The sequence below is a fragment of the Halichoeres trimaculatus genome, unplaced genomic scaffold (genome assembly GCF_033239565.1).
Source record: "Halichoeres trimaculatus isolate MK-OKI-2021-1 unplaced genomic scaffold, fHalTri1.1 fHalTri1_scaffold_20, whole genome shotgun sequence".
Classification (NCBI taxonomy): Eukaryota; Metazoa; Chordata; class Actinopteri; order Labriformes; family Labridae; genus Halichoeres; species Halichoeres trimaculatus.
This window is the reverse complement of record NW_027437198.1, coordinates 16,119,524-16,133,359: the sequence shown is the minus strand read 5'-3', so window position 1 is coordinate 16,133,359 and position 13,836 is coordinate 16,119,524. Positions and strand designations below refer to the sequence as shown.

The following is a 13,836-nucleotide window of genomic DNA, read 5'->3' as shown; positions in this document are numbered from 1 at the left end:
ATGGAAGGAGAAGTAAAGGAAATATGAAAAGACAGAGAGGGCAAGGGAAGAAAGGAACCAGACAAAAAGGGTAAACGGCCGTTCAGGCAGATACACTGAGCCATACTGGACAGTAAGCCACCTGTGACAAACAAAACATAAAAGAAACCCCCCCTTTTGTGTGGGTTTACTCAACAACCACAAACAGGCATTGATTGACACTTCTTTTTAAGCAGTTTTGACACAAAGTTTTGTGTGTTGCATTTGGACTCCCCCACATTTAGAATGAAAGATGTCTGTAAACAGAAAACCTCGGATTACTGGAGGACTAAATCTGCAAGCAGAGCCAAACACACCACAACATCACACATTTTTGGGATTGTGAATAAAATCTGTGACATGGTTGAGGCTGTAACAAATGTGTGCCAAGAGATAATTTTTTATTCACATCTGTGAAAAAGGGCCCCCAAATCGGCTACATTTTGGTAAATACCCGCTCGAACAAAGAGAAACCACAACAAAAACCTCTCACTTTAATTGGGGATGCAAATGTTGTGTGTCAGTGAGTCACTGGTGGAAACACAGTGGCTTTGTGAGCAACCTGTGGAGATGACAGTGAAATAAATGGCCTGTGTTTTGCAAGTTGACTGACAAAGTTGGGATATTTTTCAGCCACTTTCAACAAAAGAGCTGTTTTTATTTATTTATTTTGAAGTTTTTAACTTGAAAAGTGCAAAAAAAAACGGTTCACTTAGAAGTTGGAAACTTTTCCCATGCAGCAGTCTCATGCACAGGGATCAGGTCTGTGGTGGTTAAGGCCATAAAACCACCAAAGATTTATTTATTTATTTATTTTTTTACAGTACTGGCTCATTTGGACCCAACAAACTGGAATGAAGCCTGCAACCAAATTTGGATGCTTATGCTGTATGTTGGCTGTAGCTGTAGCCTTGGTCCTTGTGGAGAAATGACACAAATAAAAAAATTTAAGACTAAGAGACAGTTTGTGCAGCCTTCAAATTGTTAGGACCACCTTCAAATGGCAATTAAAGCTCACAGCAAGAGACACGTGTAGGTGGGAGGTCCTTTTTGAGCACCAGAACAGCTGCTTAGTGTATCTCAGACCTGCAGACGGGTTTAAAGTGAAGCTTATTTAATGTCTCATGCAGATGCTGGGGAATTACTGTACCTTTGAAGAGTTGGTAAATTAATATTTCGAAATGAGAGCAGAATGGAAAAGTGGCCCTGCAAAAGGCATCTGAACTTTGGTTGATACATCAAATTTACACTGCATTAAAAAAGACATTATGTAGAAACACTAGAATGCACACAAAGGCATCAAAATCTTGTTTTACTCAAGAAAATCACCAAATACTCGAATATGACTGCACATGAACTCTCAGCATCGACAAAGACGCGGTTAGACACACAGACAGAAGGGAGTCCTCTGCTTACATAACAGTAGAACTTGCATAATAAGGAGATAGAGAGTGTGACAGGAGGAGAGAAGAGAGGTGGAATAAAAGTGACACAGGAGGAAACAAGAGAGGTGGAGGAACAGCATGGTAAATAAACAGCCTAGTATTAGAAAAGTGTACTTCACAATAACACTTTGAAATAATACTGTAATATGCACTTGGCACGTAAATGCCTAAGTTTCCGAAACCATTATTTTGATTGAAAAAGGAACAAATTTGAATGTCAAAGTTTTAGAGCCACATTAAGAAAAAAAGTTTCCAATATTATTTATATAAATTTTCAAGATATTTTTATATTGAATTGAATTGTTGAATTATATTCTATTATATATAACAATATTGAACTGTTATATTAGACTAAATATATGCCACATTTACCCAACAAGTCCAGAAAATATCTGAATTTAAATACTTTAAATCATGACTGGAAAAAAAAGAAAAGAAAAGATGACTAAAGAGTTGAAAAAAATCTGTCAGTGGGGTTAGAAAAATGTGCTCGTCAAGTTTCTTAAATAAGGGATATAAGACTGTTGGCAGATATATTTCTACTGTTGACAAACAATTCAGGAGTGTTTTTCATCTTTTAACACCTTGAAGAAGAAAAGTCACACACAGTACGTGCCCTTTTTTAACCTGAAAACTCCTGCTTCACCTCAAAAGAGCAACAAAGTGTGGAAAGATGTGGGAGGAGGGAGAGACAGAGAATAGGGAAGGCTGCGTGAGGAGAGAGCGTCTCCCGAGGGCCCGGGCTTGTGATGCTGACACACATACTGCGTGACATCACCGCTGCACCCACCAACACGTGGCAGACTTTGACTTACCACAGCCGCACTCACCATGACCTGGATGCATGATAGAGACACAGGCAGATACAGAAGGCATACAGAATAATGAATATTAATGTGAGTATCATGTAGATATGTCTGTGATGTAACAGGCTCTGGTTATAAATTCATATCAGGCTATCAAACACATCCGCGATCATTAGAGATGTTTGAACACAACAGCCAGATAAATTAATGCTAATATAATCCATAACGTCATCTTCTGTGGTATTTATGCAATAGCAGTAATGGAAAAAAGGTGAGAATGTTATTTAACAGAATATTTGTTTGTGTGGTTTTCTTTAAGTTAAATTTTTCCATTCAGAGGTACTGCTGACCCAAGGACACATTAGTTTTCATTTTCAGTATTTCCCCTGCAGATTTTTCTTGAATGCAAGGAAATATTAAAGAGGGGGTGTTCTGCTTTCCCAAATGTTAAACATGGTTATGAAGTAACAATACTGGATGTTCATACTAAACATGACAAACATACAGATTTTCAAAACTCTATGTACTCAAATGCTGTAGGAATCTCTGAAAACATCTTTGAACAGCAAAAAAAAAAAAAAAGAGAGAAAAGAAATACAAACTACTACTACTATTAATAATAATAATGGTTTTTTTTTAAAGGTAAATAAATCAATACTTGAGTCTCTAGAGGGCTGGCCAATCAGAGGGCAGGGGGAATGTGGAGTGGAAATGCCTTAAAGAAACAACACCTAAAACAAAGTGCCTAAAGTGATACTCCGGGATGGAACAAGTTGGGTCCTATCACAAGGTTTAGGGCAGAAATTACCCCTACAGCAGTGTTTTTGTGCAGCAGAAGCCCAGAGCGCTCGCACCAAACACCCCCTCCCCGCTCCTCTGCCGGTTTCCTCTGCACTCAGACGGGGCCATATTTTACTTGACCAAAACACAAATAAACGGACTCCCACCAAAAAAATCTGATATCGGTCTGCATCCACGCTTTATTCAAAGTGAACAGCAGGTCCTCCTCGCTCTCATAATCACTCATCTTTCCGTTGTTATTGCATAATTCGTCCTGGCAGACTACCTGAGTTTGTTTATATCTGGCACGCCACGCGCACGGACTGATACACTGAGCGACAAGCGCCTCGTAGCCAGCTGTGGCTCTGCAGCGGAGGTAGCGCCGTTTTACGACACAATGAGAACTAGAGCCCTATTTGGCGGTGTTTTTGTGTGAAAGTAACGTGCTGAAAATTCTCTAAATAAAGTGTGAATGCAGACCGATATCAGATTTTTTCTGTGAGAGTCCGTTTATTTGTGTTTTGAGATTGATTAGGGTGGCCTCGGCTCGTCCACATTTGACCCTGTAGTGGTTCCTTTGCAGTGAGACACCAGTACATTATTTTCCAGATGCAGTCTAGAAAATAGGAAAAAATGTATGATGTAAAGATTTAGCCAACACTAGTACATTAGCCAGATGAACGCTGGCACACAAAGTAGCCACACACACTGCTGATGCTCCATGACTGTAGTTCTTCCCCATAGAAAGTAGTTAAGAACCTGAACGAGTGAATGACGAGAAGTAAACTCCTCCACTCTCTGGGTCAGCTGTCTAACCAATGAGAAAAAAAATTCATCACACATGGTTGGGTCCATCAACTTTGGACCTAAAAAGACTTTTGGTGTGTGAATACAAATGAACAAAGTGGCAACATCAACAACTGTATCAAAGCAAACGAGCCAGAGGAGCTGAGGTTTTCTAAAACACCAGTGTGAGAAAAATTTTCTTTTTTTTTGAGCTGTAAATCATGTGCAGCTACTATGGGGGCACCAGAGGGACCGAATAAAGACTTAAAAAAGCTCTATATTCCTTTTTTAAAGAGCAATTCAAAAACACAATTTTTCATAAGGAGAACAAAGCCAGCCACAGATCTGGAACAATAATCAATAACAACCCACTCACTATAGAGGGATTATCAGTCTACGTCATCATAAAGATACGCAGGCACCTCGACCGCAGAAGCAGCATTTAGCTCCATTCATTTAGCAGTTTGCATTTTTAAACACTAAATTCAACCTGTTAGAAGCATCAAAATGTACGTTTTTCCTGTGGCCAGCTGTCAAAAACAATACTACATAATAGAGGCAACTTCTGTCAATCTGTTTCCGGTTACAACCGGTGTTTTGGCGTTAAAGGCGACCATGCCAACTGGTGACTTTCAGCCGACGGCAGCCGTAATTAACATCCGAGAGTCACCAGTTAACAGGGTCACACTGTACACTGATAAAGCACCGAGGTCTGGGTGTGTGTAATTAAATGTGTCTTCTTCATCCAACCTCTGTTAACCAGGTTTGATTGGAAACAAGCAATAATAACTGCTGATACTCAAAATACTGATTAGACTTTGCTTATTTAATGAAAAAGTTGGTTTGGGGCTGAGGTTCTGACCAAACATGGACTCAATATGGACAGTAAATAATGAGTGAATCTTTGAATTATGATTAACAGAAACAGATTTTATGACCAAAGTAAAATTAGGGAATATTATGAAACGATGTTTACAGCCTGGTATATCACAGTCTGATATGTGTCCACGGATTATGCAGTCATGAGCACCAAGTTAGAGTTGTGTTTCCTCTCTGGGTACACGCTAGGTTTCTCTGCTAGAAATGTCTGTCCACCTAATGTCTGTTCACTCACTGCTATTTCACAAACCTTGGAGCATTTTACCATCCGTCAAAGTGATGACATTAAGTTAAAAAATGTATTTTTTGGTGGTTAATGCCGCCACATCGGTTGGCAAACCATTATACTCCGCAGTGCTTCTGTACCCAAGTTGAGCATGCATCTGCCATTGTTGATAAACAAATAATCCCTCTACATTCACTCCTATTAATTTGGCAAAGAGAAACTCAACATGTGGACACTCAAGCAAAAATGATGATGATTTATGTAAAATTCAGAATCAGTAGGAATAACTTAGTGTGTATAAAACTTTTAAAACACTGTTTAGTGAATAATTTACGCTCCAGGTGAAGCTTTTTTTTTCTTTTTTTTTTTCCTTTTTTTTTTGTAAAGGACGCTTTTGTTGCTTTTGTTCAAATGTCTAATGAGTAGTTTTCCACATGGTGTAACTTCTCCATCCTTTACCTTCTCTCCTCTCCACAGATACAGGACTCCCTTCAAACAGCTGGAATACATAATTAATGTGCCTGTGTCTCTCTGTGTTTATGTTTTATTCACCCTTTGCTCCCCCTTTTCTTATTCTCCTCTTCCCTTATTTGCCCTCTTTTTGTCCTTCTGTCTTCTGACCACAGTTTCAGAATCCGTACGCGTACTCCCCTCCGTTCCGCTTCGGGACAGTTCCAAACGGATCCACAGAGAGAAACATCAGAAAGAACTACCCCGCCATGCACCAGTACATGGTGAAATATCATCAGACTGGGGTGGTGGACGCACTCGTCAGCTTGAAAACAGGGTAAGGAAACGCTGTGCAGTCTCTGCAGAGCAACCAACATATAACTCACTATTAAAAATAATCACTTTTCAACTACTGTCTGAAAATGCAGTGTGTGTGTGTGTGTGTGTGTGTGTGTGTGTGTGTGTGTGTGTGTGTGTGTGTGTGTGTGTGTGTGTGTGTGTGTGTGTGTGTGTGTGTGTGTGAGTGTGTGATTTTTCGTGTCCTTGCCATCACATATATGTGGGTTTGTGGATGTGTGTGTGTGAGTGTGACAGCTCCTCTGAGACTGGGGATGAATGGGCCTCCTCACTGGGAACAGCAGGAGCTATTTTTAGCACAGGGCTCTATAATGGGATTGGTGGTGGTGTGTCATGGAAGTATATATTGATGTCAAAAAATTGGAGAGAGTACAAAACAGAGTCAGGAAGCTCTCAGTTTGCAGTTTGCAGGTCAGCCCTTAAGAGAGCACAAGGATGGATTTGTTAAAGCAGAGTCAGATTGATGTTAGGGAGAACATGCTAAAGATACAGAAGGAAACAAAAACACTTCATGGTTAAACTGCCAGATAAATGAACTCACACTCACTGCGGAATCAGTCATATGTTCAGTGTACCCAAGCTGTCTGAGTGGTAGTTCAGCCACCCTCTGGTAGCTGGAGCTATATCTCTGGTTGATTTCTGCTGCTTTAATGCTTTAAAGTTGTGCTACCTGGATGTAAACAGTCACAGATGAGAGATATCATCTGGACTGAAGGCTGCTGGAGTTAACATATTTGTGTGGTAATTGTGTTTAAAGCTAATATACTGTGCTGAGTTTTGACTGTTTTAAGATTGTTTTCTTACTGTTATCCTTGTCTGAATTCATATTTTTAATTAAATGACTCAGAAATTGGACGCATGCCTTCACGCTACTTTCAAAATAAAAGCTTTGACTGTGCCATTATTCAAGAAGCAGTTGGAGAAAAGAGCAGTTTATGCTCCGTAGACTGTTTGTCAATAATCAAATTCAGTTTGTTGGCAAATGAGGTTGTTTTTGAACAATTAGTCAGAGTAATTATAATGTTGTTGTTTTGTATGAATTCAAAAGCTGCTGCCAGCTTTTTATAATTTCTTGACTCGATAAGGAATCCTTCCTTATTGCTTATCAGTATTACCAATGATTTGAGTTGAGAAAACCATTTTAACTGTCATAAACATAATATGCTAAAGACTTGAGATGCTGGAAATATTAATATCTGATTCAACTTTATTGGACAAAACTTTGCACTGCAAGCTTATTGTCACAAAGCTGATTTAGATATGGACTGACAGTTTGTACCACAAGTGATGTAGCACAATATTCTGTTACTGTTGGAAATGTTTCATGTGACTGGCAGACCAAATCATTTTTACCTATGATAGGGGGGAGAAGAGCCTCATAGAACCTGCACCTTTATCATTTTCCAAAGGTTTAGTTTAAAGCAATTTTTAAGGCACAGGATTTTTTTTGATACAAGAAAACCAGACTTTGCATTCTTGGATGTTTGAGTGCTCTCAGCCCCTGTTTCTCCAAACTACAGCACCACTGAAAGAAAACAACTTAAAGTACAAGCTCCGAAAGAAACCGTTCTTCATGCCAAGATTGCACTCTTATATCTGATTCTGCTCCTTCAAACATGTGCCTGTTTGCTCTTTGTGTTGACTTGCAGACTGAGTAGAGCTCAGGACTTATTTTGAATCCTTTCAAATCTTCAGTTTACTTCAGCCACCTACAAATAGTTGTGTGTAAAAAGAAGATGAAGAAGGGACTTGGAAACCTTCAGGGACGGTTGAGACGGATAGAAAACGGAGGTTAAAGAAAGAGAAGGAGGGAGGAGAGACAAAGGGGTGACTCTCATCACGCTACCACATGGGGAAAAGGAGGAACGGAGGTGGGGCGTGAGGCCAAGGGTAAAATACCTGATTGGGGGATATGAAGGCAATGGGGAAAGGCCAGGAGACTGGGGAAGGAGAAAATGGTAATGGAATAAAAAAAAGAGCATAGGAAAAGGAAAAGGGGGAGGTGAGTGTGAAAAGGGAGAACATGAATGGAAAGATTGAATAAAAAAAAGAAAAAAAAGGAAAATATCATGAGATGAAGGACGAAAGGTTATTGAGAAACTGGCTTGATATGAGATGTTATATCTGATTGGCCACCAGGGGGAATCTGATCATATTCTCAGCTGAGAATGACGGGTAGGGAGATCAAAAGACACTTGCACCTTAAATGCTGGCTCATTATTTATGAGTATCTTACAGTTGTTTTTGCAGCTGATTGTCTCTCATCTGTAAGTCAGAGGTAAACCAGGACGTAAACATGTAAAGACAGCTTTTACCGCTCCAGCATGAATAACACATTATGTTGCTGTATTATAAGAGCACAGTGCAAAACATACCTCTGATTCCACTCACTCACTCACTCACATACACACACACAGGCACACACACTTAGATATGTAGCTGCAGGTGTGTGTGGACTCTGTAATACCCTCATTGATAATTCTATTCCGTGGTATTAGCAGATGAGCAACACTGCGGCGTTCAGCTGTTTGAGGCTCGATGGCTGGATTAGCTGTGATCACACATAATGCTGACAGGCTTTACACGCAAAATCTGTTACAGCCACAAGAAGCAAAACTATGCACAGGGGAGCCAAATGATTTCAGAACCGCTATGACTAACACGAGCAGAGAAGTTTGGAATTTAAGTGAGAAATTAAAAACATTTAATCATGTTGGTACAATAACAAACAACACCCAAGAGCCAGTAGAGAGTTTATTGTGTAATCAAAACAGTATCAGGATATTTAGAATCAGGAAATAGTTATAACCAGAGTCATGTTGGATAGGAGGGAAAAAAAATATTGAAATGCCTCCACCGGTCAGTTTAAAAGAGACATTTCTCTCCTTGTAGCAGCGTGAAACAAGATCGAGAGCCACAGTCAATGAAATGCCAAAGATTTCATTCAAAGGTATGCACAGAAAGTGGTGAGAGAATCTGTGCAGCAACATTTAGTTCAGCCAAATAAAGGTGTGACAGATCGTGACAGCTAAATCCCCCTCCGAGCCATTAGAGCCACACTGCGTCTGGATGGCTTTGGAAACAGGCACGCACAAATCCATGCTCAGAAATACGCTCCACGACACAACCGCAGCCACACACACATGCAATACCTCACAGAGCGCACACACCTCAGCACACACGCCCACTTTGCTACATGTTTGGACACACAGCCTGCGTGTGGATGGAGCCAGTGCTGGGTTAAGCTAATTACACAGCTGAACTATCGGCTGTGAGCCTCCCGTTAGAGGGCTGGATCTGACATTCAGTAAATGCCAGCCAGTCACTGGGCTATTACCAGGGCTGTGTGTGTGTGTGTGTGTGATTTTGTACGTGTGCATGTGAGATAGAGAGTGTGTGAACAGGCTCTGACAGCGTGAGAGAGCAGCAGTTAGTGATGGCATCAGTTACAGTGAAAATGTCAGTCCGAGTCTGGGATAATTTTTGTTTGAACGTTCCACTTTGCAACCTGCTTGTGTGTGTGTATGTTTGCGTGCATGTGTGTGTGTGGACAGAGGGTGAAAGAGAGACAGGGAGCGTAAATGTTTGTGTCTGTCTAAAGTTTGTTTAGGTCGTCTATTTGCCTCCAAGGTCCTTTCACCAGTGAAGCGTGCCGTATTGAACCACAGCCACTCCCCACTGTGTCCTCTGTGTGTTTGGCTACGCTTGGGTTGCAGTCCTATTGGAGATGATTTAACACTTTAGAACTGATCCACAACAACATGCTTTGAGAATTAAGACCCCCTCCACACACCCTTCTGCTTTCTGTCTCCTCCTGTGCAATTCTCACTCACTCTCTTTGAAAGAAAGTAAAGCTGCTTGCATTGTTCTTCACGCCCTCATACCCTCCTGTCTGTTTCCCTCTGTCTCTATCCTGGGTTCTTTTTCTGTCCTCTTCTTGCAGCAAACTGGATGCCTTCATCTACGACGCTGCAGTGTTAAACTACATGGCTGGAAGAGATGAGGGGTGTAAGCTGGTGACCATTGGAAGCGGGTAACCAAAGTTTCAATTCTTTGAAAAGACACCTTAAACGTGGATCGTCCTCACTCCATGCTCATGCCATTGTTACTCCAAATCATCGTGTGAAGTTGTGAAAAGTTTTTTCTAATGTTCTGGTTCTGTGTAAACGAATGATCAGCTTCTAATGGGTTGTGGGTACCAAACTTTGTCTTGGTCTGGACCTGCAGGAAGACTTTGAGAAGTTTTCATTTGCATCAGATTCACTGTAAAAACGGAAATCTTAAGCAAGTGATGATGTCTTGTTTACAGTAAAAAATGTCTTACAAGACTGAATATTAGACACATTCATCTGAAAAGTCCAGAAAATGTCTTTGTTTAAAGATGTTCAAGGACAAAAATGAAGTCTGAATTGCTTGAAAAAAATCTGCAAATGGGGTAAGAAAGAATTACCTGTTCAGTTTTTTGAATTAAGATATTATTATATCAGGAAACTTGACAAGTAGGTCTTTCTTACCCCATTGGCAGATTCCTTTTTACTCACTTCTTGGAATTCAGCTGTGTTTTGTCTTAGTTAAGACATTTTCTGGATGAAGATGTTTTTAAAGGCTTAGAGTTCTCCTGGAGGTCTGATGTACCGAGAAAGGCAGAAGACGAAAGCTTCTCCTTCCACTCACTGTCACGACTCTTCTGATATTGCTCCTCTGATCATGTCCTCGCTGTGCTTTTTCAGCTTTTCCAGCTGCTCTTGAAGAACTGAACTTGAGTTCCTTAAGTTTTTAGCAAAGAAGGAGCTGACAAAAGACCAGTTTGGTTTTGCACTCGCCAGTGTGTTTCTTTACTCCTGCAAAAACAAAAGTGCAATATGGTCATTGGTGAGAAATAAGAGCTGTCTTTGTTATTTGGATTGTGACCTGAATTTCCACTTCATATCATTGTACATGTCATTATGCACAAGTTACCGTCTTATATCTGTAAGAAATCATCCCAAAGAAATCAAAGCAAAATAGTAGTTTACAGGTTAGACATACATTTCCTGTGTGTGTGTTCCTTCGTCTATGCGTGTGTGTATGTGTGTGTGTGTCTTTGGATGCAAATGTGTCCAGGTACATCTTTGCCACCACTGGTTACGGCATCGCTCTGCAGAAAGGCTCCTACTGGAAACGACAGGTGGATCTTGCCATCCTGGCCATTATCGGGGACGGTGAGAAACACACTTGCACGCTGTTCTCGTACACAGAATCAAAGTGCTTGACACTCTCCACGAAGACGAGAGGTTACATTGTTTTTTTGCCAGCTTTGTAATTTCATGCACACTCCTTCACACACGCACACACACACAAACCTCTGCTGCCTTGTCTGCTGACAGCACAAAGGGAAAGCAGTGAAGTATAAATAGTCCTTTGATGTTATTCTGGACACAAAAGGCTGCTCTAAACAGAGGGCAGGGTGTGTAAGTTATTCTAATATATTCCTCTCTGCACCAAATCTGTGTGTGTGTGTGTGTGTGTGTGTGTGTGTGTGTGTGTGTGCATGTCTGTGTGGGTGTGTACGTATTACTCTATCTGAACCACCACATTCCTTTATTACAGTAGCCTCAGAAGTTCTTACATAAACAATTTCCTGCTGCAAAACAGAGAAAAAGCAAAGAAGCTTGAGGTTTTGGTGACGGATTCATTTACATTTTACATTGAGAGTGTTTTGCTGATGCAAGTGCTCATAGCCACTTACATTAAGTGCATTGAAGTTGATTAAATGAGCTCTGGTGTCACAATAATCCTCTCTAACCAAATCTTATCAGGACTGCAGAGCATGCAGGCCACACTCCATCATATATTAAGGCTGCATAATTTTTTTCAGCAGAATCAAGCTGAGTGTTTTTGTTTTTGCTTTTGTTTCGTGATGCTGTAAATAACACTATCCAATCATTACCAGCTTGTGGGTTTATAGCAGAGTTACTCAGTTCAAATCTACCCTCGGGATGTTTAAAATCTGGATTGCTTTTGCACCTTTTCAATCGTTTTACTGTTTGCTTAAATATGAGACATGAAACCGATGGATTGCAGCCATTGAACGCACCAAAACTTGTGTACCATATTATCAGCCCCAGCTATCTACTCCAAGTGTAGGTCCAATTCACAAAGCATAATGTTCCAGTAATATTCAAGCATGAACACACTTGTACTGTTTTTCAGCTTCATGCAGTTTGCTCTTGTTTTCTTTCTGCACTCTTTAGTGCAGAGCTGTGGAAATGGACAAATGGCTTAACAACCTAATCTGACTACATATTAATGGGATCCCAGTCGTATTTTAACTGTCAACTGATAGAGGTCTCAGTATAGAAGCCACATTCTTTGAAAACCTTCTCTTAGCTTCTTAAGTTCATTGTACCCTCAGTTTCAATTAACCTTCCATCAGTCAGCACGTTTACATGCAGCTTCAAAAATTGGACAATGAGCTTGGTCAATGCGAGATTGGACTAATAAAATCCATGTAAACAGCTTAGTTAGACCATGATCAGGCTAAGCATAACTCAATTGAGATACCTAGATATTGTGATTTCTATTGGACTATGGTACAGTTGGTTAGTTAATGCGAAATCTGACTATTAAAATCCATGTAAACAGCTTAGTCAGACCATGATCGGGCTAAGCGTAGCTTGATTGAGATACCTAGATAGCATGATTGCTATTGGACTATGGTTGGATTAATCAGGGCCTGGCATGTCTCGGTACACCTTGGTGTTCAGCTGGAAGAGGAAGGAGATGACCAGGGTGAATAAAGTTAAAATGCTCATACAATTTATGGCCACAACACAACAAACACCATGGCGTGTACATACATGAAAACATGGAGAGCTACAGCTGCATGAACCTCTGCCATTTCGTTGAAATGTTTCCTCCTCGAGTGAACTGAAACTAGTTTGATATGCCCCCAACTTTGCTTATCAAAAAAGGGAAACAGCGCCACCCATCAAAGCGGGGTGAGATGTTCTCAGCCAGAACGAGATACACAGACAAGACTGCATTCCCTTCTGTGACTTTTTGAACAAAATGTCTTAGTCTGAATACTGCGTACATGTGAACATAGTGGGTAAGTATGTAACTTACGTGACCGTCTGTCCACTTAGTTGGCCATGTATGGTCTAAAATCAAAGGAGAGCGTGTGAAGACAACAGGTGTAGAAGGAAAAATAAATTAACAGTGATATCTGAAAAACCAAGAGTGTTAGAAACAGAGGGAGCAAATGGATGGATGGGGTGCCGAAAGAAACAGTCAAACAGAGAATGGCCAAAGAGAGGTCAAAGTAAGGACGGAGGTAGAAAGAACAACAAGGAGAGCGTATATGTCAGGTAAAAAGAGGGAGACAGGCAGTGAGGGAAGGGCTGGTCGTGATAGATGATGGAGGTGAGGTGTCCTGGCAGATGCTACTTGATCAGGGAGACACGATGTGGGCGGAAAGCATAAGGCTTTTACGGACAGAGAGAAGATGTGGTCCGGAGAGAGTGGAGGAACAAATGGACAAATACATAAATGGATCAAGTGCTGAAAAATGAAACTAATCCAACAGCAGGAACTTGCAGCTACTGGGGTGACCACTTGAGGCAGGACCTGATAGCCAAGGAAACCCAGTTTTGCTGGAAGTCACCCCTGCTTTGTTAGTTTGTAGCTAGAAGGAAGGATTCAGAAACCAATGAGTGACGTCATTGGGACTGCATCCATGTTTCATATACTCTGTGAGGAAAAAAAACTAGCTTTGTTTTTATGTAGTCTTATTCGAGAACAGTATGGAAAATATCTGATTTGTGCCCCTGTAGTTTTTCTGAGCTAGTTTCTGGCAGAATAGTCACAATGAAATATCCCTCTCCTCTAGAAGTAGCAGTTAGAATTTATATATTTTGACAGTGCAGCAAGGTTGTAATCCATCAGACCGAAGTATCATCCAGTCAGGGTCAGGAACTACTTGTGCTTTACCATTTATGACGGAGTCCTATTTCAAAGTGCAGATAAGCTCTCAGCAGAGTGCTGTCATCAAGTGGCTGTCCCGAAATGGAATAGTTGGAGTGTTTGTGGTTTGATAATAGTGTCATGG

General features: G+C 40.7%; 1 protein-coding gene across 4 annotated transcripts in view; it reads left to right on the top strand.

Moving 5' to 3' along the window:
* Nucleotides 1-13,836, top strand: part of grin2aa (glutamate receptor, ionotropic, N-methyl D-aspartate 2A, a) — a 176,062-nt gene that overhangs the window by 153,476 nt on the left and 8,750 nt on the right. For all 4 annotated transcript variants that reach the window (XM_074695980.1, XM_074695979.1, XM_074695981.1 and 1 more), the window contains 3 exons: nucleotides 5,567-5,727; nucleotides 9,691-9,780; nucleotides 10,851-10,948. In XM_074695980.1, the coding sequence (XP_074552081.1) occupies nucleotides 5,567-5,727; nucleotides 9,691-9,780; nucleotides 10,851-10,948 (349 nt within the window). The remainder of the gene's footprint in view (nucleotides 1-5,566; nucleotides 5,728-9,690; nucleotides 9,781-10,850; nucleotides 10,949-13,836) is intronic.